Source organism: Drosophila ananassae, chromosome 3L, assembly GCF_017639315.1.
Source record: "Drosophila ananassae strain 14024-0371.13 chromosome 3L, ASM1763931v2, whole genome shotgun sequence".
NCBI lineage: Eukaryota > Metazoa > Arthropoda > Insecta > Diptera > Drosophilidae > Drosophila > Drosophila ananassae.
This window is the reverse complement of record NC_057929.1, coordinates 21443648-21465395: the sequence shown is the minus strand read 5'-3', so window position 1 is coordinate 21465395 and position 21748 is coordinate 21443648. Positions and strand designations below refer to the sequence as shown.

Here is a 21748-nt window from a genome sequence, read left to right as displayed (position 1 = left end):
AGTCAGACGGATCTCCACTCGCGCCTAGCTCGATGGGCTCTAAAGTTGCAAGGTTTCACGTTCAGTATTGAACACAGAAGTGGGAAAATGAATATTGTACCGCATGCTTTGTCTAGGGTCAATGAGGCGGAACTAGCTGCTATAGAGGCGAGACACGGGCTTTTAATAGATCTGCAAGCACCGGAATTCAGGTCGGCCAAGTATTTAGAAGTTATAGAGAAAATCAAGGCCAATCAGAACTAATTGCCAGATTTGAAAGTGGTAGATGGACTCGTTTACCGGAGAACAGAACATGCAACGGGATACCAGATGCATGACATTTTCCGAGGAGCTGGTTGCCGAGGTTCTAAGAAAGAATCATGACGAGCCTCTTGCTTCTCATGGAGGTATTCACAAGACGTTGGAAAGGGTGAGGCGATACTACTATTGGCCAGGGTTAGTCAACGATGTGAAGTCGTATACGCAAGCTTGTGAAGTTTGTAAATCCACCAAGGCCCCAAATAAAACTCTTCGACCTCCTATGGGTGTGGCTCCTGTATCAGAGCGATTTTTCCAGCGTCTTTACATAGATTTTCTCGGTCCGTACCCCCGGTCTCGGAGTGGGAACATCGGAATATTCATAGTGTTGGACCATTACTCAAAGTTTGTATTTCTAAAGGCGGTAAAACAATTCACGGCAGACGTGGTCATTAAATATCTCCAGCAAGATTTTTTTCATACTTTCGGCGTACCGGAAACCATTGTATCCGATAATGGAACGCAGTTCAGGGCTGAGACTTTTCAGAAATTGCTAAGGGAATATTCTGTTTCACACACTTTGACCGCTGCTTATTCGCCCCAGTCGAACGCATCGGAGAGGGTTAACCAATCAGTCATCGCAGCGATAAGATCTTATGTCAGACCGGACCAGAAAGATTGGGACGAGCAACTCAGCAGTATTTGTTGCGCTCTACCTACAGCGGTTCATTCGGCGTTGGGTGCTAGCCCTTATTATATGGCTTTCGGCTAGAATTTCGTCTCCTTAGGGTCATCCTACAAACTGTTGAGAGCTTTAGGGCTGTTGGAGGACAGGTCTTTGGCGCTTTCAAAAGAGGACTCTATGGAAATAGTCCGGAAGAAGGCTTGCGAGGTTCTGAGGAAACAGAATGAGAAGAATGAGCGTCAGTATAATCTGCGGGCTAGAGAGGTGGCTTATAAAGAAGGGCAAGAAATATTTTACAAAAACTTTAAGCAGAGTAATTTTGCGGCAGGATATAGTGCCAAATTAGGCCCAGCATTATTAAAAGCTAGAGTGCGCAAAAGAGTTGGAAACTCATGCTATGAGTTTGAGGATCTGCAAGGCCATCTCCTGTGAAAATTTCATGCAAAGGATATGAGACAGTAGCCAAGGCAGATACAAGCTGTTGGTGGAATCTGTCTTAGGATATCAAACCCCAAGCCAGATTCTTGGCGGAGGGGCTTTGTAACGCTTGTGTCTGTAAAAAGAAAGGCAGAGGGGAAAGGTGCGCCATCTAGAAGACAAGTTTCAAACTAGAAAGGGGCATAGAGAGATTAGAAGGAGTGCAACCGGGTAAGATGGCAACTTTCCATTTTGGGGGATTGTCTCTTCGGGCAAAGGCCAGGGAGGATTCGGCGCCAATTTTGGCGTCTGTGCGATCATTCCCTCATTGCACCTCCGCAGATTCGGTTGAGTGGATTGGTTTACCTAAAAGTGTCCAAGTGCTAAGTGGAAACAAATCGGGGAACGAGGAGCGTAGGTCCAGGGGCGGAAAAGTCCAACAGGAAAGCCCACTGTTTTTGTGGCCAGTTCTGGATCCGTGGAGGTAAGAAAGGGGTGCGGGTCGGTCAGGAATTCTCGTCAAGTATCTCTTTCATGACTAGGCTCGGCGAAAGGATAATTATTGCCGGAACAGAGGGGAAGTCAGGCAGCCCCAATGAGTCGGAGCGGATCTGAAGAATTCCGGAAGCCCACGGCGCAAAGCAGCAGGAGCAGAGTTCGCCGGAAAGATTCCGGGTTGTGCTTAGATTGTCAGATAGACCCCAAAACAAATAAACTAAGAAAGACTCAATCGATGGGCTTGAGTTTGACTCGCTAGGCCCACCATCAAACCCTTTGCGCGAGCGGCAGTTTGATCCCAACCGGGCTCGATAGCGCATAATTTTTCCTCGCCGCGAGCAAAATCGAAAAAGATCGTCAGTTTTCCGGCGGAAAAGTGACCCGTGAGTGACCCGGGGCACTTGGGAGACATCTGGCGATCCCGGCGCGAGAATACAGAAAATTTTGGCCAGGAAAAATCGGAGGAGCGAATCCACATGGGATTCCGGCTTCCAAATAAGTGTTAGCTTAAGTAAAATAATTTTTTTTTAGTGAGTAAGAATAATGTTTTAATATCTGCCAATGGCTAAAATTAATTTCGAGCCATTGGAGTGAAAAGTTATAATAGGAAATAGAGAAGAAAGTTGGCCAAGCTCGGGTCGAAGTGGTAGTGGGGTCAGACTTAACCTTTGAAAAAAAAAAAGAAAAAAAAATATTTTCCATGGGCCCATAGTGCATTTCAGGCTAACGAAATTTCCTGGTTTTTTTTTATAATTATTTTCAAGTTCCGAAATTTTCAGCAAACCCCAAGTCCGGGAAAGCGCTTTCGACGATGGAATTACCAAGATTGGGGTGAGTGTAAATGGAAAACTCTTTTATAATAGTAATTTTAATCAAAAGAAAGGAAAATTAAATGAAATCAATAAGCTTATAAAAGAGAACAAGAAATGCCTCCTAAACACGATGGCCAATTTAAAATTTAAATAAAAAGAAATTAAATTAAAAGTTCAAATTAATGTTAAATACCTCAGTCCAAGTCGCTCGACCCAGATCGTTGGCAAATTTTCACTCAAGTTCGAGCGCAAGTTCATTTATATGTTCGTTTATATGTTAGAAGCAATTTCTACATTTATACTTTAATAGGAAGGCCTAGCTTATGCCTAATTTTTCTTTACTATTTTGAAAAGCCAATTCTTGTCAATTTTATTTACTTATACAATTTATACCAATATTTATAACTTGCCAATATTTCAATTAGTATTATGTTCATTTTAGTAATAAATCTTAGTTCTTTTAGTAATTAAATAAATATTTATAATGTGCTAATTAACTCTATTTTTTGACCCGACTTAACTGATCCCCTTGAGACCGCCGAGGTAGGGGCTAATAGCAACATCATGGGTCTTGTATCCAGGACCGTATTAGCCACAGGTAGGGTGGGCAAACAAGCCTCCCAACATCTGAGGTCTTGAGCCCTCGGCAGTGTAGTCCGTAGCGAAGGAACCCACTTTTCTATTTTTCCTTAATCCTTTCTCCCGGTGGCCAAGATGAGTAGCCGATCTCTTACCAAGAGAAGCTTGCCCCATGCACGCAGTTTTTTTTTGTGAATAATGAGAAAAAGGCACCTTGGGAGGCGTGGCAAGAACACCACCCCATTAGCTGGCGAGTCAGAGCCGGAAGATTTGTCATATTGCGTGCGGCACCCCTCCCAAATTCAACACCTCGCCTAGGACTCCAATATCATATCCTTTATGACTTTCAAGGACTCATAATCATTGTTACAAATGACGCCCAACCTCAGGGCCACGTTAAGCAACGTAGCTCACCATCACAACTACTCATTTTGGCCAGAGTTCACAAAACAGTCCTCAAATTAGGAAAAGTCAATTAATTTATTGGTTGATATACCCACAGATGGAGTTTGATCTCGTTTTGTAGCTCATGCTAGGCTCAACCTCGTTTGAAATTCGATCAGCCGCATAGGAAACGGATAGACCATGTACTGAGAAGTAGGGTCGTCCGGCCACGGTTTGACCTAAACTCGAGCGAGTGCAAAAGAATCCTTTTAAAATTCCCTCTATCTACATCAGGTCCATACGTTTTTTTATCATACGCATAGGAATTGCAGGCATTTGTGGGCTGCTTATAACCGCATTGCCTGACCACGGATGATATTAGAATGCAGTGAACTCCTCAAATAAAAAAAAAAAAAATATAAAAACAAGAAAGGAAAGCTAACTTCGGGCGGAGCCGAAGTTGATATACCCTTGCAGTTCAGTCGCAGTCCGCTAGGTGGCGCCACCCATCTTATTTTATTAGATATATAGCGGATCGTTTATAGTCGGCCGATCCTTATGAAAATTGGCAGATCAGATTGTTTTACCCAAAATAGAATCTGTACCAAATCCCATCTTTCTAACTCAAAAAACACCAAAGTTATGCCAATTTCGATCGTTCTATGACAGCTATAGGATATAGTCGGCCGATCCTTATGAAATTTTGTACACAAGATATTTTGGTCAAATATAACATGTGTGGAAAGTCCCAACCCTCTAACTTAAAAAACACCAAAGTTATGGCATTTCCGATCAATCAGTTATATGGGCAGCTATGGGATATAGTCGACCGATCCCGGTCGTTCCGACTTATATACTGCCTGCAAATGAAAGAAGGATGTGTGCAAAGTTTCAACTCGATAGCTTTAAAACTGAGAGACTAGTTTGCGTAGAAACAGACAGACAGACAGACGGACAGACGGACAGACGGACATGCTCATATCGACTCAGGAGGTGATCCTGATCAAGAATATATATACTTTATAGGGTCGGAGATGTCTCCATCACTGCGTTGCACACTTTTGACCAAAATTATAATACCCTCTGCAAGGGTATAAAAAGTAGAAGCATTAGTTTCTCAAAAAGAAAAAAAATTTTTCGCTTTGGAATTGCAGCAATTATTTTCATGATGAAGTATTAGCTGACCACGAAATAATGGGAAAACAAAGTTTGTAGTGCAGTGTACGAAGCTGGGATTATAGGCAAAAGCGATAGAACGCAATCGCCTAGCCACTGTCGTAAAGCAGCATTTGTTGTTGGTGTATGCGCACAAGCAACAGGTGTTTAGCACCACTCACGTGATTTTTTTTTCTCTTCATTCCTTTTTCTTCTTTTCCTTCGCAGGCAGGTCTTATCTCAAGGAGTGTAGTTATGTTCAGGGTCAATTATTTTATGATATATTTGTCGTTTGCGATTTTAGTTTTGTTGTCGGTTCTGACCGTGATTTAAAAAAAAAAAAAAAAAACAAAAAAAAGTAAATAAATAAATAAACAAATAAATAATTTTTTTTTAAATCAGGCGATCAAACCCTTAGCGAATCTAGGTCAACCTCTGAGGGGTTCGATCAAACCGAAGTTAAGATAGGTCAGTTCTGTATTGGTTCGAGTAGACAGTTGTGGGAAGCTGAAGAATCAGCTGATGCAACGGAAAGTTCATCGACCTTTTCGTTTGGATATTACATCTGTTTGAATTCCCTGTTGTGGGAAGCAAAAGAATCAGCTGATACAACGAAAAGTTCATCGACCATCGTTGGAAAAACATACAAAACCAAATGTGGTCATGCTTTCCATCAGTCCTGCATTGCAGACTATGCCAAAAGTAAAACAACGTGTCCTACTTGTAGCACAGTATGCTTCGAAAGATCGGATACTCCAGCTCAAAACACTAGGTCAAATAGAGGGCAGATGTTAGATTCTACTCCCAGTGGCTCATCAGGGACATCCGCGTTGGGACTGGTTCAGAAAGAGTTAATCCAAAATACAGTTTTAGACGCTGTTAAGTCCATGCAGAACGAGTTGTTGACAGAATTATCTGAAAGAATGGCTAGGTTGATTGAAGCCAATCTTCCGACATCATTTGCAGCGGTAGAAGGTTCAAACCCGGAGGGAGCACTTGGAAGGAATTCCTTGGGCCAAATTCCATTAGGTAGTATGGATGAACCAGTAGGGTCCAATCGCGAAACACCCAGGAGTAATCACTCAGACCTAAGCCAGAGGCCCGACAAAGTAGGCCATATTTTAAATAGTTGGAAATTGCGGTTTAGTGGAAATCCGGAAGGTCTTAGTGTTGATAATTTTATTTACCGAGTAGAAGCCCTCACCAGACAAACGCTGGAAGGTAATTTTTCAATTCTAAGCAGCAATGCTAGCCTTCTGTTTGAAGGAAAAGCGAGAGAGTTCTACTGGAGGTTCCACAAAAATACTCAGGAATTGCGTTGGGATTTTCTTTGTACTGCGCTAAGGAGGCAATTCAGAGACGCGCGGACGGACTTAGATATCCGAGAAGCCATTCGAGATAGGAAGCAGCGGGAGAGGGAAGGATTCGATACATTCTATGATGCAATAGAGGAGTTAATGGATCACCTGGACATGCCACTAACCGAAATGGAAGTGGTGGAAATTTTAAAAAGAAATTTTAGGCCAGAGATAAGGCATGAGATTCTGAACATTCCAGTCCGATCGGTAGAGAATTTAAGGGCAATATGCCGGCGCAGGGAAAATTTCTTAGAAGACGTCCGAAAATCCCAGGGTTATCAGAAGGTGGTACCGTTCCGCAAACAAGTTTCCGAGTTGGTTGAGGAGATGATGGATGCTGAGGAATGGCGAAGTCTGTGCAATGGCACTATTATGCTGGAACTGTCGCAAAGAAGGCCATCGACATAAAGAATGCCGAATGAAGCGCAAAGTGTTTTGTTTCGGCTGTGGCGCCCCAAATAACTACCGTCATACTTGTACGAATTGTATAAAAAACGGGAAAGCGAACACTTTCAGCGGTCGACAGCAGGCAAGTGTTCCAAAGGACAAGTCGACAAACGGGGACCTAAACTAGTTTGTCAAATTCAGACCTTGGAAAACCCTGCGAGATCACCTACATCTGATCCGATCCCGAAATTTTGGCCAAATCTGGTGGTTCCACAAGTTGCAGGTTTAAAACCGAAAGTGAAGAAGAAAGTGGTGTCTAGAAATATTAAAAGAATAAGGTCCTATTGGAACAATGTTAAAACTATAAATACAATTAGGTTTAAAAACAATGATAATAGTCCATATGCCGAAGTCAGGCTCCTAGATAGGGTAGTGGTTGGTCTATTAGACACGGGGGCGGCTATTAATGTGATTGGGGGGAAATTGGCAGAACAGTTAATACGAGGTAAAGTTCCGTTCAAAAGAGTAACCACAGTTGCTACCACGGCAGATGGTCAGAAACAGGTTGTAGTAGGAAAGCTTCAAACGGCCGTAAAATACAAGGATGAAACCAAGGATCTCGAGTTCCATATCATACCATCCCTGAATCAGGATTTGTACTTGGGTATTACGTTCTGGACAGCATTTAGTTTGCTGCCATCTTCCATGCAAATATCAGAAATAGCGTCCAATTCACATAATCTGACGGAGGGTCAGCGATGCAGCCTATCCGAGGTAATTAGGAAATTTCCTTCCTTTGCCTCGTCGGGATTAGGAAAAACAACTTTGATTTTGCACGAAATCGACGTTGGGGATGCTAAGCCAGTCAAACAACGTCACTTTCCGGTGTCACCGGCGGTTGAAAAGCTTCTTTACAAAGAAGTCGATCGAATGTTGGAAATGGGGGTGATTGAGGAGTCTCAGAGTGCATGGTCTTCGCCTGTCGTACTGGTTCAAAAACCTGGGAAAGTACGGTTGTGTTTGGACAGTCGTAAAGTTAACGCTGTTACCAAAAAGGATGCTTATCCTTTACCCCAAATCGATGGAATTTTATCTCGACTTCCAAAGGCAATGTATATCTCTAGCCTCGATTTGAAAGATGCCTATTGGCAGATCCCGTTGGACCCAAAATCTCGGGATAAAACAGCATTTACAATTCCGGGAAAGCCGTTGTACCAATTCAAGGTAAAGCCATTCGGTTTGACTAACGCGTCTCAAACGATGACTCGATTAATGGACAAAGTTATCCCGCCTGAGCTTAGGTACGAAGTCTTTGTCTATTTAGACGATCTCTTGGTCGTCTCAGATACATTTGAAACCCACATGAAGGTTTTAAGTGTGGTGGCCGATCAAATGAAAATAGCTGGGCTCACACTAAACGTGGAGAAGAGTAAATTCTGCGTGAAAACGGTAAAATATCTTGGGCATATCGTGGGAGAAGGGACTATACGAACTGATCCAGAAAAAATATCGGCCATGGCAGACTTTCCACTTCCCCAAAATTTAAGATCTCTTCGGCGTTTTCTTGGCATGGTGGGGTGGTATCGCAAATTCATCAATAACTTCGCATCAGTATCGGCTCCACTTACAGATTTGTTGAAGCCAAGAAAAAAATTCGAAATGACTCCGGAGGGGGGGAAGGCGTTTTTCCTGCTTAAGGACATGCTTTGCTCCGCCCCAGTGTTACGTAGCGCGGATTTTACAAGACCTTTCTTCGTGCAATGCGATGCAAGTAAGTCTGGAGTGGGTGGCGTGCTGGTGCAAAAGACAGATCAGAGTGACGAGTATCCCATTGCTTTTGTATCGAAAAAATTAAACAAAGCCCAAAGGAATTATTCGGTTACTGAACAGGAGTGTCTCGCGGCCATAATTTGCATCAAACGTTTCCGGCCGTATATAGAAGGCCATGAGTTTACGGTGATCACTGATCATGCTTCACTCAAATGGCTCATGAGTCAGACGGATCTCCACTCGCGCCTAGCTCGATGGGCTCTAAAGTTGCAAGGTTTCACGTTCAGTATTGAACACAGAAGTGGGAAAATGAATATTGTACCGGATGCTTTGTCTAGGGTCAATGAGGCGGAACTAGCTGCTATAGAGGCGAGACACGGGCTTTTAATAGATCTGCAAGCACCGGAATTCAGGTCGGCCAAGTATTTAGAAGTTATAGAGAAAATCAAGGCCAATCAGAACTAATTGCCAGATTTGAAAGTGGTAGATGGACTCGTTTACCGGAGAACAGAACATGCAACGGGATACCAGATGCATGACATTTTCCGAGGAGCTGGTTGCCGAGGTTCTAAGAAAGAATCATGACGAGCCTCTTGCTTCTCATGGAGGTATTCACAAGACGTTGGAAAGGGTGAGGCGATACTACTATTGGCCAGGGTTAGTCAACGATGTGAAGTCGTATACGCAAGCTTGTGAAGTTTGTAAATCCACCAAGGCCCCAAATAAAACTCTTCGACCTCCTATGGGTGTGGCTCCTGTATCAGAGCGATTTTTCCAGCGTCTTTACATAGATTTTCTCGGTCCGTACCCCCGGTCTCGGAGTGGGAACATCGGAATATTCATAGTGTTGGACCATTACTCAAAGTTTGTATTTCTAAAGGCGGTAAAACAATTCACGGCAGACGTGGTCATTAAATATCTCCAGCAAGATTTTTTTCATACTTTCGGCGTACCGGAAACCATTGTATCCGATAATGGAACGCAGTTCAGGGCTGAGACTTTTCAGAAATTGCTAAGGGAATATTCTGTTTCACACACTTTGACCGCTGCTTATTCGCCCCAGTCGAACGCATCGGAGAGGGTTAACCAATCAGTCATCGCAGCGATAAGATCTTATGTCAGACCGGACCAGAAAGATTGGGACGAGCAACTCAGCAGTATTTGTTGCGCTCTACCTACAGCGGTTCATTCGGCGTTGGGTGCTAGCCCTTATTATATGGCTTTCGGCTAGAATTTCGTCTCCTTAGGGTCATCCTACAAACTGTTGAGAGCTTTAGGGCTGTTGGAGGACAGGTCTTTGGCGCTTTCAAAAGAGGACTCTATGGAAATAGTCCGGAAGAAGGCTTGCGAGGTTCTGAGGAAACAGAATGAGAAGAATGAGCGTCAGTATAATCTGCGGGCTAGAGAGGTGGCTTATAAAGAAGGGCAAGAAATATTTTACAAAAACTTTAAGCAGAGTAATTTTGCGGCAGGATATAGTGCCAAATTAGGCCCAGCATTATTAAAAGCTAGAGTGCGCAAAAGAGTTGGAAACTCATGCTATGAGTTTGAGGATCTGCAAGGCCATCTCCTGTGAAAATTTCATGCAAAGGATATGAGACAGTAGCCAAGGCAGATACAAGCTGTTGGTGGAATCTGTCTTAGGATATCAAACCCCAAGCCAGATTCTTGGCGGAGGGGCTTTGTAACGCTTGTGTCTGTAAAAAGAAAGGCAGAGGGGAAAGGTGCGCCATCTAGAAGACAAGTTTCAAACTAGAAAGGGGCATAGAGAGATTAGAAGGAGTGCAACCGGGTAAGATGGCAACTTTCCATTTTGGGGGATTGTCTCTTCGGGCAAAGGCCAGGGAGGATTCGGCGCCAATTTTGGCGTCTGTGCGATCATTCCCTCATTGCACCTCCGCAGATTGAGTGGATTGGTTTACCTAAAAGTGTCCAAGTGCTAAGTGGAAACAAATCGGGGAACGAGGAGCGTAGGTCCAGGGGCGGAAAAGTCCAACAGGAAAGCCCACTGTTTTTGTGGCCAGTTCTGGATCCGTGGAGGTAAGAAAGGGGTGCGGGTCGGTCAGGAATTCTCGTCAAGTATCTCTTTCATGACTAGGCTCGGCGAAAGGATAATTATTGCCGGAACAGAGGGGAAGTCAGGCAGCCCCAATGAGTCGGAGCGGATCTGAAGAATTCCGGAAGCCCACGGCGCAAAGCAGCAGGAGCAGAGTTCGCCGGAAAGATTCCGGGTTGTGCTTAGATTGTCAGATAGACCCCAAAACAAATAAACTAAGAAAGACTCAATCGATGGGCTTGAGTTTGACTCGCTAGGCCCACCATCAAACCCTTTGCGCGAGCGGCAGTTTGATCCCAACCGGGCTCGATAGCGCATAATTTTTCCTCGCCGCGAGCAAAATCGAAAAAGATCGTCAGTTTTCCGGCGGAAAAGTGACCCGTGAGTGACCCGGGGCACTTGGGAGACATCTGGCGATCCCGGCGCGAGAATACAGAAAATTTTGGCCAGGAAAAATCGGAGGAGCGAATCCACATGGGATTCCGGCTTCCAAATAAGTGTTAGCTTAAGTAAAATAATTTTTTTTTAGTGAGTAAGAATAATGTTTTAATATCTGCCAATGGCTAAAATTAATTTCGAGCCATTGGAGTGAAAAGTTATAATAGGAAATAGAGAAGAAAGTTGGCCAAGCTCGGGTCGAAGTGGTAGTGGGGTCAGACTTAACCTTTGAAAAAAAAAAAGAAAAAAAAATATTTTCCATGGGCCCATAGTGCATTTCAGGCTAACGAAATTTACTGGTTTTTTTTATAATTATTTTCAAGTTCCGAAATTTTCAGCAAACCCCAAGTCCGGGAAAGCGCTTTCGACGATGGAATTACCAAGATTGGGGTGAGTGTAAATGGAAAACTCTTTTATAATAGTAATTTTAATCAAAAGAAAGGAAAATTAAATGAAATCAATAAGCTTATAAAAGAGAACAAGAAATGCCTCCTAAACACGATGGCCAATTTAAAATTTAAATAAAAAGAAATTAAATTAAAAGTTCAAATTAATGTTAAATACCTCAGTCCAAGTCGCTCGACCCAGATCGTTGGCAAATTTTCACTCAAGTTCGAGCGCAAGTTCATTTATATGTTCGTTTATATGTTAGAAGCAATTTCTACATTTATACTTTAATAGGAAGGCCTAGCTTATGCCTAATTTTTCTTTACTATTTTGAAAAGCCAATTCTTGTCAATTTTATTTACTTATACAATTTATACCAATATTTATAACTTGCCAATATTTCAATTAGTATTATGTTCATTTTAGTAATAAATCTTAGTTCTTTTAGTAATTAAATAAATATTTATAATGTGCTAATTAACTCTATTTTTTGACCCGACTTAACTGATCCCCTTGAGACCGCCGAGGTAGTGGCTAATAGCAACATCATGGGTCTTGTTTCCAGGACCGTATTAGCCACAGGTAGGGTGGGCAAACAAGCCTCCCAACATCTGAGGTCTTGAGCCCTCGGCAGTGTAGTCCGTAGCGAAGGAACCCACTTTTCTATTTTTCCTTAATCCTTTCTCCCGGTGGCCAAGATGAGTAGCCGATCTCTTACCAAGAGAAGCTTGCCCCATGCACGCAGTTTTTTTTTGTGAATAATGAGAAAAAGGCACCTTGGGAGGCGTGGCAAGAACACCAGCCCATTAGCTGGCGAGCCAGAGCCGGAAGATTTGTCATATTGCGTGCGGCACCCCTCCCAAATTCAACACCTCGCCTAGGACTCGAATATCATATCCTTTATGACTTTCAAGGACTCATAATCATTGTTACAAATGGCGCCCAACCTCAGGGCCACGTTAAGCAACGTAGCTCACCATCACAACTACTCATTTTGGCCAGAGTTCACAAAACAGTCCTCAAATTAGGAAAAGTCAATTAATTTATTGGTTGATATACCCACAGATGGAGTTTGATCTCGTTTTGTAGCTCATGCTAGGCTCAACCTCGTTTGAAATTCGATCAGCCGCATAGGAAACGGATAGACCATGTACTGAGAAGTAGGGTCGTCCGGCCACGGTTTGACCTAAACTCGAGCGAGTGCAAAAGAATCCTTTTAAAATTCCCTCTATCTACATCAGGTCACGCATCACGCATAGGAATTGCAGGCATTTGTGGGCTACTTATAACCGCATTGCCTGACCACGGATGATATTAGAACGCAGTGAACTCCTCAAATAAAAAAAAAAAATATAAAAAAAGTAGAAGCATTAGTTTTCTCAAAAAGAAAAAAAATTTTTCGCTTTGGAATTGCCGCAATTATTTTCATGATGAAGTATTAGCTGACCACGAAATAATGGGAAAACAAAGTTTGTAGTGCAGTGTACGAAGCTGGGATTATAGGCAAAAGCGATAGAACGCAATCGCCTAGCCACTGTCGTAAAGCAGCATTTGTTGTTGGTGTATGCGCACAAGCAACAGGTGTTTAGCACCACTCCCGTGATTTTTTTTTCTCTTCATTCCTTTTTCTTCTTTTCCTTCGCAGGCAGGTCTTATCTTAAGGGGTGTAGTTATGTTCAGGGTCAATTATTTTATGATATATTTGTCGTTTGCGATTTTAATTTTTTTGTCGGTTCGACCGTGATTAAAACAAAAAAAAAAAAACAAAAAAAAGTAAATAAATAAATAAACAAATAAATAATTTTTTTTTAAATCAGGCGATCAAACCCTTAGCGAATCTAGGTCAACCTCTGAGGGGTTCGATCAAACCGAAGTTAAGATAGGTCAGTTCTGTATTGGTTCGACAGTTGTGGGAAGCTGAAGAATCAGCTGATGCAACGGAAAGTTCATCGACCTTTTCGTTTGGATATTACATCTGTTTGAATTCCCTGTTGTGGGAAGCAAAAGAATCAGCTGATACAACGGAAAGTTCATCGACCTTTTCGTTCGGTGAAATTCCATATCACATCTGTTCGAACTCCCTGCTTTCATTTTTTTAGATTTATTTGCAAGTTAGTTTTAATATTATTATTATCCATAGCTTATTTGTCATTAAATAATCGTGTCAGTATTTTTTTTCATTTAGATATATTATTTTTTCTGTCCTTGCTAAATTCTAGAAATTAACCAGTTATGCCAGATCCCGAAGAAAATGTGGCACAAAAGTGTCCGTTATGTGATTCCACCTTAGATGTTGGAAAAACATACAAAACCAAATGTGGTCATGCTTTCCATCAGTCCTGCATTGCAGACTATGCCAAAAGTAAAACAACGTGTCCTACTTGTAGCACAGTATGCTTCGAAAGATCGGATACTCCAGCTCAAAACACTAGGTCAAATAGAGGGCAGATGTTAGATTCTACTCCCAGTGGCTCATCAGGGACATCCGCGTTGGGACTGGCTCAGAAAGAGTTAATCCAAAATACAGTTTTAGACGCTGTTAAGTCCATGCAGAACGAGTTGTTGACAGAATTATCTGAAAGAATGGCTAGGTTGATTGAAGCCAATCTTCCGACATCATTTGCAGCGGTAGAAGGTTCAAACCCGGAGGGAGCACTTGGAAGGAATTCCTAGGGCCAAATTCCATTAGGTAGTATGGATGAACCAGTAGGGTCCAATCGCGAAACACCCAGGAGTAATCACTCAGACCTAAGCCAGAGGCCCGACAAAGTAGGCCATATTTTAAATAGTTGGAAATTGCGGTTTAGTGGAAATCCGGAAGGTCTTAGTGTTGATAATTTTATTTACCGAGTAGAAGCCCTCACCAGACAAACGCTGGAAGGTAATTTTTCAATTCTAAGCAGCAATGCTAGCCTTCTGTTTGAAGGAAAAGCGTGAGAGTTCTACTGGAGGTTCCACAAAAATACTCAGGAATTGCGTTGGGATTTTCTTTGTACTGCGCTAAGGAGGCAATTCAGAGACGCGCGGACGGACTTAGATATCCGAGAAGCCATTCGAGATAGGAAGCAGCGGGAGAGGGAAGGATTCGATACATTCTATGATGCAATAGAGGAGTTAATGGATCACCTGGACATGCCACTAACCGAAATGGAAGTGGTGGAAATTTTAAAAAGAAATTTTAAGCCAGAGATAAGGCATGAGATTCTGAACATTCCAGTCCGATCGGTAGAGAATTTAAGGGCAATATGCCGGCGCAGGGAAAATTTCTTAGAAGACGTCCGAAAATCCCAGGGTTATCAGAAGGTGGTACCGTTCCGCAAACAAGTTTCCGAGTTGGTTGAGGAGATGATGGATGCTGAGGAATTCGCCGAAGGCGAAGTGAATGGCGAAGTCTGTGCAATGGCACTATTATGCTGGAACTGTCGCAAAGAAGGCCATCGACATAAAGAATGCCGAATGAAGCGCAAAGTGTTTTGTTTCGGCTGTGGCGCCCCAAATAACTACCGTCATACTTGTACGAATTGTTTAAAAAACGGGAAAGCGAACACTTTTAGCGGTCGACAGCAGGCAAGTGTTCCAAAGGACAAGTCGACAAACGGGGACCTAAACTAGTATGTCCAATTCAGACCTTGGAAAACCCTGCGAGATCACCTACATCTGATCCGATCCCGAAATTTTGGCCAAATCTGGTGGTTCCACAAGTTGCAGGTTTAAAACCGAAAGTGAAGAAGAAAGTGGTGTCTAGAAATATTAAAAGAATAAGGTCCTATTGGAACAATGTTAAAACTATAAATACAATTAGGTTTAAAAACAATGATAATAGTCCATATGCCGAAGTCAGGCTCCTAGATAGGGTAGTGGTTGGTCTATTAGACACGGGGGCGGCTATTAATGTGATTGGGGGGAAATTGGCAGAACAGTTAATACGAGGTAAAGTTCCGTTCAAAAGAGTAACCACAGTTGCTACCACGGCAGATGGTCAGAAACAGGTTGTAGTAGGAAAGCTTCAAACGGCCGTAAAATACAAGGATGAAACCAAGGATCTCGAGTTCCATATCATACCATCCCTGAATCAGGATTTGTACTTGGGTATTACGTTCTGGACAGCATTTAGTTTGCTGCCATCTTCCATGCAAATATCAGAAATAGCGTCCAATTCACATAATCTGACGGAGGGTCAGCGATGCAGCCTATCCGAGGTAATTAGAAAACTTCCTTCCTTTGCCTCGTCGGGATTAGGAAAAACAACTTTGATTTCGCACGAAATCGACGTTGGGGATGCTAAGCCAGTCAAACAACGTCACTTTCCGGTGTCACCGGCGGTTGAAAAGCTTCTTTACAAAGAAGTCGATCGAATGTTGGAAATGGGGGTGATTGAGGAGTCTCAGAGTGCATGGTCTTCGCCTGTCGTACTGGTTCAAAAACCTGGGAAAGTACGGTTGTGTTTGGACAGTCGTAAAGTTAACGCTGTTACCAAAAAGGATGCTTATCCTTTACCCCAAATCGATGGAATTTTATCTCGACTTCCAAAGGCAATGTATATCTCTAGCCTCGATTTGAAAGATGCCTATTGGCAGATCCCGTTGGACCCAAAATCTCGGGATAAAACAGCATTTACAATTCCGGGAAAGCCGTTGTACCAATTCAAGGTAATGCCATTCGGTTTGACTAACGCGTCTCAAACGATGACTCGATTAATGGACAAAGTTATCCCGCCTGAGCTTAGGTACGAAGTCTTTGTCTATTTAGACGATCTCTTGGTCGTCTCAGATACATTTGAAACCCACATGAAGGTTTTAAGTGTGGTGGCCGAGCAAATGAAAATAGCTGGGCTCACACTAAACGTGGAGAAGAGTAAATTCTGCGTGAAAACGGTAAAATATCTTGGGCATATCGTGGGAGAAGGGACTATATGAACTGATCCAGAAAAAATATCGGCCATGGCAGACTTTCCACTTCCCCAAAATTTAAGATCTCTTCGGCGTTTTCTTGGCATGGTGGGGTGGTATCGCAAATTCATCAATAGCTTCGCATCAGTATCGGCTCCACTTACAGATTTGTTGAAGCCAAGAAAAAAATTTGAAATGACTCCGGAGGGGGGGAAGGCGTTTTTCCTGCTTAAGGACATGCTTTGCTCCGCCCCAGTGTTACGTAGCGCGGATTTTACAAGACCTTTCTTCGTGCAATGCGATGCAAGTAAGTCTGGAGTGGGTGGCGTGCTGGTGCAAAAGACAGATCAGAGTGACGAGTATCCCATTGCTTTTGTATCGAAAAAATTAAACAAAGCCCAAAGGAATTATTCGGTTACTGAACAGGAGTGTCTCGCGGCCATAATTTGCATCAAACGTTTCCGGCCGTATATAGAAGGCCATGAGTTTACGGTGATCACTGATCATGCTTCACTCAAATGGCTCATGAGTCCAACGGATCTCCACTCGCGCCTAGCTCGATGGGCTCTAAAGTTGCAAGGTTTCACGTTCAGTATTGAACACAGAAGTGGGAAAATGAATATTGTACCGGATGCTTTGTCTAGGGTCAATGGGGCGGAACTAGCTGCTATAGAGGCGAGACACGGGCTTTTAATAGATCTGCAAGCACCGGAATTCAGGTCGGCCAAGTATTTAGAAGTTATAGAGAAAATCAAGGCCAATCAGAACTAATTGCCAGATTTGAAAGTGGTAGATGGACTCGTTTACCGGAGAACAGAACATGCAACGGGAGACCAGATGCATGACATTTTCCGAGGAGCTGGTTGCCGAGGTTCTAAGAAAGAATCATGACGAGCCTCTTGCTTCTCATGGAGGTATTCACAAGACGTTGGAAAGGGTGAGGCGATACTACTATTGGCCAGGGTTAGTCAACGATGTGAAGTCGTATACGCAAGCTTGTGAAGTTTGTAAATCCACCAAGGCCCCAAATAAAACTCTTCGACCTCCTATGGGTGTGGCTCCTGTATCAGAGCGATTTTTCCAGCGTCTTTACATAGATTTTCTCGGTCCGTACCCCCGGTCTCGGAGTGGGAACATCGGAATATTCATAGTGTTGGACCATTACTCAAAGTTTGTATTTCTAAAGGCGGTAAAAAAATTCACGGCAGACGTGGTCATTAAATATCTCCAGCAAGATCTTTTTCATACTTTCGGCGTACCGGAAACCATTGTATCCAATAATGGAACGCAGTTCAGGGCTGAGACTTTTCAGAAATTGCTAAGGGAATATTCTGTTTCACACACTTTGACCGCTGCTTATTCGCCCCAATCAGTCATCGCAGCGATAGGATCTTATGTCAGACCGGACCAGAAAGATTGGGACGAGCAACTCAGCAGTATTTGTTGCGCTCTACCTACAGCGGTTCATTCGGCGTTGGGTGCTAGCCCTTATTATATGGCTTTCGGCTAGAATTTCGTCTCCTTAGGGTCATCCTACAAACTGTTGAGAGCTTTAGGGCTGTTGGAGGACAGGTCTTTGGCGCTTTCAAAAGAGGACTCTATGGAAATAGTCCGGAAGAAGGCTTGCGAGGTTCTGAGGAAACAGAATGAGAAGAATGAGCGTCAGTATAATCTGCGGGCTAGAGAGGTGGCTTATAAAGAAGGGCAAGAAATATTTTACAAAAACTTTAAGCAGAGTAATTTTGCGGCAGGATATAGTGCCAAATTAGGCCCAGCATTATTAAAAGCTAGAGTGCGCAAAAGAGTTGGAAACTCATGCTATGAGTTTGAGGATCTGCAAGGCCATCTCCTGTGAAAATTTCATGCAAAGGATATGAGACAGTAGCCACGGCAGATACAAGCTGTTGGTGGAATCTGTCTTAGGGTATCAAACCCCAAGCCAGATTCTTGGCGGAGGGGCTTTGTAACGCTTGTGTCTGTAAAAAGAAAGGCAGAGGGGAAAGGTGCGCCATCTAGAAGACAAGTTTCAAACTAGAAAGGGGCATAGAGAGATTAGAAGGAGTGCAACCGGGTAAGATGGCAACTTTCCATTTTGGGGGATTGTCTCTTCGGGCAAAGGCCAGGGAGGATTCGGCGCCAATTTTGGCGTCTGTGCGATCATTCCCTCATTGCACCTCCGCAGATTCGGTTGAGTGGATTGGTTTACCTAAAAGTGTCCAAGTGCTAAGTGGAAACAAATCGGGGAACGAGGAGCGTAGGTCCAGGGGCGGAAAAGTCCAACAGGAAAGCCCACTGTTTTTGTGGCCAGTTCTGGATCCGTGGAGGTAAGAAAGGGGTGCGGGTCGGTCAGGAATTCTCGTCAAGTATCTCTTTCATGACTAGGCTCGGCGAAAGGATAATTATTGCCGGAACAGAGGGGAAGTCAGGCAGCCCCAACGAGTCGGAGCGGATCTGAAGAATTCCGGAAGCCCACGGCGCAAAGCAGCAGGAGCAGAGTTCGCCGGAAAGATTCCGGGTTGTGCTTAGATTGTCAGATAGACCCCAAAACAAATAAACTAAGAAAGACTCAATCGATGGGCTTGAGTTTGACTCGCTAGGCCCACCATCAAACCCTTTGCGCGAGCGGCAGTTTGATCCCAACCGGGCTCGATAGCGCATAATTTTTCCTCGCCGCGAGCAAAATCGAAAAAAATCGTCAGTTTTCCGGCGGAAAAGTGACCCGTGAGTGACCCGGGGCACTTGGGAGACATCTGGCGATCCCGGCGCGAGAATACAGAAAATTTTGGCCAGGAAAAATCGGAGGAGCGAATCCACATGGGATTCCGGCTTCCAAATAAGTGTTAGCTTAAGTAAAATAATTTTTTTTTAGTGAGTAAGAATAATGTTTTAATATCTGCCAATGGCTAAAATTAATTTCGAGCCATTGGAGTGAAAAGTTATAATAGGAAATAGAGAAGAAAGTTGGCCAAGCTCGGGTCGAAGTGGTAGTGGGGTCAGACTTAACCTTTGAAAAAAAAAAAGAAAAAAAAATATTTTCCATGGGCCCATAGTGCATTTCAGGCTAACGAAATTTACTGGTTTTTTTTATAATTATTTTCAAGTTCCGAAATTTTCAGCAAACCCCAAGTCCGGGAAAGCGCTTTCGACGATGGAATTACCAAGATTGGGGTGAGTGTAAATGGAAAACTCTTTTATAATAGTAATTTTAATCAAAAGAAAGGAAAATTAAATGAAATCAATAAGCTTATAAAAGAGAACAAGAAATGCCTCCTAAACACGATGGCCAATTTAAAATTTAAATAAAAAGAAATTAAATTAAAAGTTCAAATTAATGTTAAATACCTCAGTCCAAGTCGCTCGACCCAGATCGTTGGCAAATTTTCGCTCAAGTTCGAGCGCAAGTTCATTTATATGTTCGTTTATATATTCGAAGCAATTTCTACATTTATACTTTAATAGGAAGGCCTAGCTTATGCCTAATTTTTCTTTACTATTTTGAAAAGCCAATTCTTGTCAATTTTATTTACTTTTACAATTTATACCAATATTTATAAATTGGCAATATTTCAATTAGTATTGTTGGGCCAAGCAGCCACCAAAGAATGCATCTAAAATAATTATAATATGCTAAGCTGCAGCTGTTGTTATCAGCATGTTTCGTCTCTGTTTTGTCCCCAGTTTCGCATGCGCTTTATTGGTATTTGTAGCGTATGCGCTTTGGGGAGCTTTGGTTGAGCTTCTGCGGAAGCTCTTGGTTTGGGTTTGTTGTGATTTGGAGTTTATTGGAGCCGCATATATTAGGGTTAAATTGAGCCCAAAATAAATATATGGAAACTATAATTTGAAACGTGTATAGTTATTCGGCTGCTATTAAAAACTACTAATAGCATAACATTGGTGACCCCGACGTGATCTCATCCCGGTTTATTATTGTGATCAGCATTAAAAGTGCAAAGAAAACGCCCTTGTTGTTGTTGCTACAAGTTGCATTTCAATTGAAGAATGGAGTCTGGAGCTAAGATTATTGGAGCTGCTGCCGCAAACCGGGAAAGGATGCTGCGGAGAAGAGCAGAGGTGGCCTGCCAGGAAATGAAGGCGCTGTATCATAAGGTGAAGGCTGCGGCGCGGACTGAGGATTCTTCCATTATGGCGCTGGAGTCGGTGGAGAAGCGTTTGCGTGAGCGGTTCACAGCGCTTCAAGAAGAGTTGGAGGAGCTTAATTTTAGCGAGATCGGGAGTGATCTGTATTGGAAATTCTCGCAGCTGGCGACTGATGTGGAGGTGGAAATTCAGGTGGAGGTTGCCAAGCGCTCCATTAGAATCGCTGCCCACTCCACACTTCTCGACGGTGCCAGCGTATCGCCAATGCCATACAAGCCAGCCCCCTCCTTGCCACCGTTGCCGATGCCAACATTCAGCGGCGGCTATGCCGAGTGGCCGGATTTCTGCGCCCTTTTTTAAGACCACGATTGACAGCCATCCCCACCTAACGAAAACGGAAAAGCTCCGGTGGCTCATTTCATGCCTGCGCGAGTCAGCCTTGGATACGGTGAGAGCTCTGGAAATTACTGACGCGAACTGCGATGTGGCCCTTGACCTATTGCGCAATCGTTTTAGTAATCGGCGTTTAATATTTCAGTCTCACATTAATGAGATCCTGCAGCTTCGTGTGGTCGAGCCAGGGTCTGTTGCTACTTTGCGGGAGCTATCGGATCGGTTCAATGGGCATATGCGGGCTCTTATGAGTTCCGGATCAGCTGCCGAGATCCAAGGATGTTTGCTTATCCAGATTATCCTGCAGAAGTTGGATCCAGCCACAAGGGCCAAGTGGGAAGACACTCTCGCCGGAAGCAACGACAGCCTTCCGTCTTGGGAGTCCATGGCACGATTCTTGGAGCAAAGGTGCCGGACTCTTGAATGCGTCGACTTTTCTTTGGCGGCGTATCCACCAACTTACCAAGTGGGCCGAGGTAGATCTTCGAATAACCGATCTTCGTGCATGGTTATTAACGCCCGTCCTGCTCTATGCGCCCTGTGTGGTATTGCAGTGCACGAGCTTCCTTCTTGTTCAAAGTTTAGTTCTTTGACAATTGAGGAACGGTACGACGAAGTGCGGCGTCTGGCTCGCTGTTTTGTTTGTCTGGAGGATGGCCATCTCGCTCGCGGATGCCCAGCTTCCCGCTGCTCGACGTGCAATCACCGTCATCATATTCTGTTGCACCCTCGCGGGCAGGTTTCACCCACACGAGTCACACGTCCCATCGGTGCAATGGCTGGTGCGAACCCATCCCGCTCAATCAACCCTGTTATGAACCAGGATCGCAATGCTGAGCTAGTGCTCCTGCCAACAGCAAATGGACTCGTTCGTGGTCGATCTGGAGACTTCCTGCCTTGCCGAGTGTTATTAGATTCCGGTTCACAAGTACATCTCATTTCGTCGCGGCTGGCGAATGAACTTCAGCTTGGCCGCTCCAAATGCTCCGCAACGGTGGCCGGTTTCGGCGGCGCTGGATTTGAAACAGATGGAGCATCCGTTAATGTGTGCTTGAAGTCCCGCCTTAGCACATATTCAGTGGAAATTGAGGCTGTTGTAGCTTCACATATAACGGACTATCAGCCTAGCCAGGACATAGATGCTTCGGGCTGGAAGATTCCTGGCAATATGGACCTAGCTGACCCCAACTTCCACAAAACGC

At 43.7% G+C, this 21748-nt stretch overlaps 2 protein-coding genes across 2 annotated transcripts; both read left to right on the top strand.

Moving 5' to 3' along the window:
- The first annotated feature begins 345 nt into the window (after positions 1 to 345).
- LOC116656221 lies at positions 346 to 2183 on the top strand. Its single transcript, XM_032455673.2, has 2 exons — positions 346 to 1823; positions 1882 to 2183. Exons 1-2 carry the CDS (start codon positions 1576 to 1578, stop codon positions 1952 to 1954), a joined length of 321 nt encoding a protein of 106 aa, XP_032311564.1. The 5' UTR covers positions 346 to 1575; the 3' UTR covers positions 1955 to 2183.
- A 15750-nt stretch (positions 2184 to 17933) lies between these two features.
- LOC116656220 lies at positions 17934 to 18736 on the top strand. The gene is made up of 2 exons (XM_032455671.2): positions 17934 to 18376; positions 18435 to 18736. The coding sequence occupies exons 1-2, from the start codon at positions 18129 to 18131 to the stop codon at positions 18505 to 18507; spliced, it is 321 nt and encodes a 106-aa protein (XP_032311562.1). The 5' UTR covers positions 17934 to 18128; the 3' UTR covers positions 18508 to 18736.
- The last annotated feature ends 3012 nt before the right edge of the window (positions 18737 to 21748 follow it).